General features: G+C 47.9%; 1 protein-coding gene across 1 annotated transcript; it reads right to left on the bottom strand.

The window, feature by feature from the left end:
• Positions 1-2276: 2276 nt before the first annotated feature.
• RPL6 (ribosomal protein L6) lies at positions 2277-6510 on the bottom strand. Its single transcript, XM_014962776.1, has 7 exons — positions 6361-6510; positions 5395-5649; positions 5203-5301; positions 4604-4747; positions 3570-3618; positions 2967-3151; positions 2277-2470 (listed from the first exon to the last, which is right to left on the bottom strand). Exons 2-7 carry the CDS (start codon positions 5647-5649, stop codon positions 2318-2320), a joined length of 885 nt encoding a protein of 294 aa, XP_014818262.1. The 5' UTR covers positions 6361-6510; the 3' UTR covers positions 2277-2317.
• Between the last annotated feature and the right edge of the window lie 144 nt (positions 6511-6654).

Raw genomic sequence — 6654 nt, 5'->3', positions numbered from 1 at the left:
GACAACTTAATTATGTTACCAAATCACTTCCTGACAGCACACCGGGAGACAAAACCTCCCCATCCAGTAAACAAGCTTAATGGCTTAAGTATCATTTCATGTCTTCTGATACACAAATGAGGAATGTGTCAGAGTAATCAATAATTATAGAAAATACCATTGTATCTAAATGCCTAATTATTCTTAGACTGGGCCAGAGGGCTAATTTGTTCCTACAACTTCCCCATTCCCAGAGAAGGGGGGAATGACTGAAGCTCTGGTACCCCTGAAGTGTTCTCTTCGGTGGCAGCCGCGTGACCAAATCTTGTGTTACAGACTCTGTGATACCACGTGCTGCTACAAACTATTTTGATCAAGAAGTCTACTTGCTGTTTTTGGACTTTTCCCATTTAAGCGTTCCCACATACAATCTTTACTTTAACCCAACTTTCTAAGTATATCACGTTAGGATCTTTCTTTGGTAGTATCACTAAACTTATCTTAGTACGAGCAGCGAGATGCGTGCCACACTTTTGGATCTTTTTTAGACTTGATTTATGTAAACAGGCCAGTCCCACCACTGCAGTAAAATCTCACATCAGCTTAAGAAACCTCCAAGCATACCCATCAGCCACCAAACCACATACAACAGAAGCTGTAAGTCATCCCAGACATAGTTCTGATGACAGGGAAATACAAAGAACATCTTCCTGGGGCACCAGAGGGTGGAACACAGCCCAGAGCAACACGAGACACGTTCTGCATTTGGACAAAGCTTGCTCACAGGCTCCCTCTGCTGAACCACGCTAATATTCATTATGTTAATTATCAAGAGGAAGATGGTAGAAGAGTAACCAGTGCTATCTACTTCCACTCTGTAAACACCAGCCAGCATCAGCTCTAAAGACAGCCACAGCCCCTTGGTGCAAGAATCCACCAAGTCAGGTATTCTGAGGTTTTTTTTCACTGCTCCTGGAGCACTGGAAACCCAATTCCTCCTTCCCAATGAACATGGCTATTATGTGTCGTGTGGGCTTCCACCTTAGTGTGGGCTTAATTACTCCCTTTTCTACCCCCTTCTCATGATGCTTGTATGAATTTGCTGAAACCTCTACTCCCCATCAGGTTTGACCCCATTGGCTACTTCCAGCTAAGAATTAATGGGAAGACAGATGGTGCAGTTATATAAGCCTCGTTTCCTGCCCAAGTCTGGCTAAGAAAGAGCTCAAGCGTGCCAGATTCCTTCATACATACATCCTCGGCTTTTGTAAGAGCAGAGCTAGTGCTTCCCAGGCATCCTCTTCCAGATAGCTGGTAACTGACCTCAACAGAGAAAAGAAAACAGACAGGACTAACTTTCTCAACTCGTTTTCTGCCAGTTTCTGATAGGAAAAAATGTCAAGACTCCGGAAGTCTCCCAAGATAGAAGCTGTTTCCGTGAAACGCAAGTATTTTTCTGCTTTTTAACTCATTTCTGGGCCTACAGAATTTTCTAAGAGTCATGCTTTTGCTTTTTGATCTAAGCAGGTATCATTCCTGACTAAAAGCATGACATCCCATATGGAAAAACAGAGAACAGGAAAAAAAATAGGGGATTTGGGAAGGGACATACATTCCAAATTTTGTTATGGTTCCTGGGATTAGAGGTAACTCTGCAAACCTCTAAACTCTGGAGTATTCCCAGTGACTCCACTTCAAAATGCAAGGCATTGCTCCTGAAACACCTCTAAAAAGTTGCTACATTTGCTGAGGTTTATGTGGTGATTGATGGATCAAAGCTGTTCATCAGAAAAACCATCTCAACAAAGCTGTACCCAAGCTTTAAAACGCCAGTGAGTTACCTGGCAGTGTTTTGTTGTCAGAACTTAGTTCTTTATAAAATATAACCAAGACACTGGTTTCAACACAGTAAGGGTGCAGAGAAATATGTCAGCACAGACACTGGGCTGGATCTTATTCTGCAATGTGTCCTGATGGGGAATAAATCCAGCATTTGTATCTGCTATTCCCAAAAGATAATAATGTTGTTTTGCTTTTTTCCCCTCCTCCAACTTATTCATGGTTAAGAAAGCTCAATTCCTGTTCATACAAAATAGTTTTAAAAACCCAACCACCAGAAACCCAAAACAAAAACCCCTAACACCCCAAACCTTACACACTCAAAACTCTAGTCATCTAGTCAGCCCTTCAGAATTTCACACCACAAGGAGTTTTCCTATGCATTAACTAACACGCATTGCAAGATTTGTGCAACATGTCCCATTATGGATTGCAATGAAGACACCAGAAATCCTTGCTTTTTTTTCCTTTCAAATTTAATGTGGTGCTTTCAGAACACTTAGAACACCAATTTGTGAGGATAGACTCCATTTGAGAGACAGAAGGTAGAACGCAGGTACCCACGGAGCTGAGGCACCTTCTTGATTTGTGCGAGGACCTGGGAATCCACTGCCTTCTGGTCCGTCTTGCGCTGCTGCGTTATCTCGTATTTCTAGAAAGTATAAAAGGATCCCGTTAAAACCCTGCAGAGTGACTTCATACTCTTCTACAGAGATTAGGAAATTCAGGGCAACTGCTGAGTTCTGGCATTTTCAGGAAATCTTTTCTCCGTTTGTTATAAATATGGGAAAGGTGGTAGGAGACCGGAGGTGGCAGAGAGAACTGAAAGCCACTGCTGGGCTTACATTGCAGGTACAAGAGCCAGCAGCACACTGTTGGCAGAGTCAAAACACTGAAGGTATTTTTCGGTCAAAAAACTGGAATAATCACTGCTGCTGTTCTGCTAAGGTAGAAGCAGGAAAGAACCCCCAAATTTAAAAGGGGTTTATCTCAATGCTGCTGTATTAATTCATTTTAATGGCATTATCTCATTGTATTGAGGCCCACTTAAAATTCAATTATCCATTTCTTTCATAGTATTTCCCCCTTTCCAGCCTGGCTTTAAGTAACAAGGACATTCAGAAAGAGTGAGCACTCATGTTCCTTACTTCTTTTTCAGTGTCGAAGATCTCGCCTTCCTGATGCTTGGGCTTACGCAGCCTCTTCTTCTTAAAGTATGCATCAGTGAGATGCTTGGGGATCTTCACTCCAGAGATATCAACCTTTGTAGATGTAGCGATAACAAATTTCTGATGGGCCCTACGCAGAGGAACACGATTGATAGCCAAAGGTCCTAAAGACAGAAGAGAGAACAAGGTTAGCTTCCCTGGCAACAACCACTGCTTTTAAGTTGAATTTTTATAGTGTATAAGATTATTAAGGTTCTTCAGAGATGCCTACAGCTGAAATCTGAACAGTCAACAAATCCCTTCCCCACAGCATCTAGAAAAGACCCCAAAATGCTTCCTGCTCTCTTCCAGGTATTGAAGCTTAATTACCTCCCCTCCACCTGCCTGGAAAGCCACAGAGGATTCCACTTAAGATACATGAACACATGATGCACCAAACCATCCACATGCAGATCTGTAGTGCTACTGAACCCACAGACAAATGTGAACTTTAAAAAACCCAAAACAACCCAACCCCAAACCCATGAAACCCTCCAAACCAACAAAAAAAAAAATCATCACATTCCTGGACAAATTTGTTACCTGTAACAAGCAGGAGGCCAGTATCAAGCTGCTTCAAGAAGACGACGCGCTGAAAAGAGATGAGACGTGAAATTAGTCCTCGGGTCCTGGCATCCTGAAATACTGCAACCAAACTGGGACCCAGTCACTGGGACAAACACCAGTAAAGGATCTGGGCACGGACACAACTGTGTGACTTGAGAAGCAATCCCCACACGAGCCAAAGCCACCAACACTGCTCAGATACAGCTTTGCCAGTTACTGCATCTCTGACAGATCACAACTCTCCACGTGCTTCACCGCTCGAGGCTGAGCAAAGCCAACCAGTACTTTTTTTTAATCTTTGCCTATTGTACAGGATGGTGAGACAACCATCTCATCGCCCAAATTCTCTGTACAAGTTAAAGGCAAGAACTAGATAAACCCCAGAAGGGTTCCACAGCAGCGCGTGGTCAGAGCCATCCCCCAGTTGCTTTTTTTTTATCTTCTGGTCAAGATTTCCTCCCCTGAACCGCAGTCTTTTGAGTAATGTGACATCGAAGTCAAGGAATTCAAGAGAATAAAGGATGTCAGTAGACATCATTAAGATGAAGAATAAAGCTTAATGTAACAATCAAGTGTTACCTTGATAGTTAGATTAAGAATGATGATAATGTAATTCTTCCTTTGCAATAGGTAATCTAAAACAAAATTCTGGCCTCATTGCACAAGTAATATTGAGCGGGTCTGCCATTCCGCAGCACAAAGTCAGCTTGACATGAATCTACACTTTTCTGCACTGCAGGAAGACTCCCTTAATTTTGTCTAAGCAACTGGACTAGCCTGTTTTACTTCCAGCTCTGTGTAGAAGAACAGGAGTTTAAAGACTGTTTCCCCTGAAGGGAGGACAAGAGAAAGCACCTGGACAGAATTAATGGATTCGCATTCCGTGGCTGAGCTGTGTCCCGTGACATCAGCTGGTAAATTCAAGATACCTCTGCTCTGTCAAAATGTTTTCAGGGCAGAAACACTGCAAAGCTGCTGTGAGAGTGGAAAGGAAGAAGTCCCCCCGTTACCTTGCCCCTGTGGCGACCAGTCAGAAGGATGAGAACAGTCCCGGGAGTGATGGAGGCCCGCAGCCGCCTCTTGTGCTGGCAGAAGGGCTTCTTGCCGTGACTCAAAAGCTTGCGAGGAACATCTTCAGTGGGATAATATCTGGGCTAGAAAGAGAGAAGCGAAACACTGTACACCCTGTGTTCCACGAGACAGAAAGTGTCACTACAGTTTAGACTCCTCCTTTCATAGGAGGATACCTGCAGAATTCAGGATTCTTCAAAACGCAGGAACTAAGGCTAGCAAATGCCCAAGCCAATGCTGTAGACCCTTCCTCCTGACATTACAAACATCCTTCTCTCCACCTGAGGAGATCAGGAATCACTGCCCAACTGTCTCCATGCCAAAACTTGGATGTCCTGGGACCTGGAGCTGAGCTCCCTCCAGATCAGGGCAGTTTGGGGTGTCACTAAACAGAAACGGGAGTTCAGCCCTTTGGCACCAGGGAGGGTACAGGCTGCATTTATTGGGTTTTCTCCTTTGTATAACAAGACTAAGCCAGAGATGTGGAGAAGTAATTGTGAGCTTCCTAAAGTACGAGTGTCCCACTTCTCTTTCTTACCATTTTGCGGATTTTAACAACGCGGCTGCCTCCATTCTTGTCTCCACCAACTGGCTTGGTGATGGTCGCGCGTGGCTTCTCCTTCTTCTTCTTTTCTATCTGTAGGCCAAGAAAAGGGAAAACGTAAGAAACATTAAACCAAAGCCACCGTGAAAAACAGGATTATTTGAACAGAGCATTTATTTGTCCCACCTTTGTTTCCGGAGCAGTGTACTTGCGCTTGTACAGTGCTTTTCTGGCGTACATGGCTGAGCGGGAATATCTCCCGATTCCTCGGGCCAGGACGGGGTTGCGGCTGGCATGATGCCTCTTGGCCTTCTTCTTCTTCTCACCTACTTGTCCCTGGCTTGGCTTCTGCGCAGCCAGCTTCTTCTCAGCTGGCTTCTTCTTGGCTGGCTTCTTCTCACCGGCTGCCTTCTTCTCACTGGGCGCCTTCTCGCCCGCCATCTGTGGAACCAAATAAAATCGGAATTATGACCTATTACAAAGGTGTTACAGAAGAAGTGTTTAAGTTGCAGAAACAAAGCAGTAAAAGAATCGAAACTCGACTGTTTTACACCGTTCTAACTGTTGTCAGCCACCTCTTGCAGCCCTGGCTGACCAAGATGCTGCAGAGCCAAACGCCATCCTGCGCGCTGCCGGCCCATCCATCCACACACACCCCGCTCCTCCGCACCACTCAGAGCGGCTACAACCTACCGGGACCCCCCGAGCTCTCCTCAGCGGGACGCCCCGCAACACGCAAACAACACGCCGAGGCCGCCACCACCGAGGCCGCCCGGAGCTCGGTACTCCTCCCCAGCCCCACCGGAGCTGCTGGGCCCCGCCACTCCTCGGGGGTAGACCTGCCCGCCCGGGACACCGCTCAGCCCTCCAGAGAGGCCTCCAGCTCCAGCCCCACCGAGTTCGGCTCCCCCCTCTTAACTAGGCCCCGGCGGGCCCCGGTCCGGCCTCCACAACCAGGCACGGCCTGGCCTGGCCGGATGCGGCTTCACCTCCCACTCCGCCCCTACCCCATATCGGCCCCCCGGCTCCATCGCCATCCCCTCAGGGCGCCGGGCCGCACCCGTAAGCCCAGCGCAGCCCCTCAGGGACAGATGGCGGCGGATACCGCCCGCCAGGCCCCGGCCCTGTCCACCGCCGCTCCGCCATTCTTACCTTCCGGGGAGGGAAAGGGACCTACATCCGGGTACGAGCGGCCTAAAGAGAGCGCGGCGTCTGACGTCACCGCGCCGGCCGCGGAGCACGCCGGGACTTGTAGTCCGCTTGCGTCCGGCGCAGCCCGGGGCAGTCCCGGGTCACCGGGGGCGGGGGACGGAGACACCGGACACCCGCGATCCGTCCCGGAGGGGACTCCGGGCAGCGGGGGTCGCGGTCCGAGGTTGGGGTACGGCCAAGGTAAGGCTCCGTACCCCCCCCCGCCCCGATCGGCTTGGTAGGACGAGGCACCGC

The sequence above is a fragment of the Calidris pugnax genome, unplaced genomic scaffold (genome assembly GCF_001431845.1).
Source record: "Calidris pugnax isolate Ruff unplaced genomic scaffold, ASM143184v1 scaffold32, whole genome shotgun sequence".
NCBI lineage: Eukaryota > Metazoa > Chordata > Aves > Charadriiformes > Scolopacidae > Calidris > Calidris pugnax.
The sequence above is the reverse complement of the archived record's forward strand: the minus strand, read 5'-3'. Positions and strand labels throughout refer to the sequence as shown.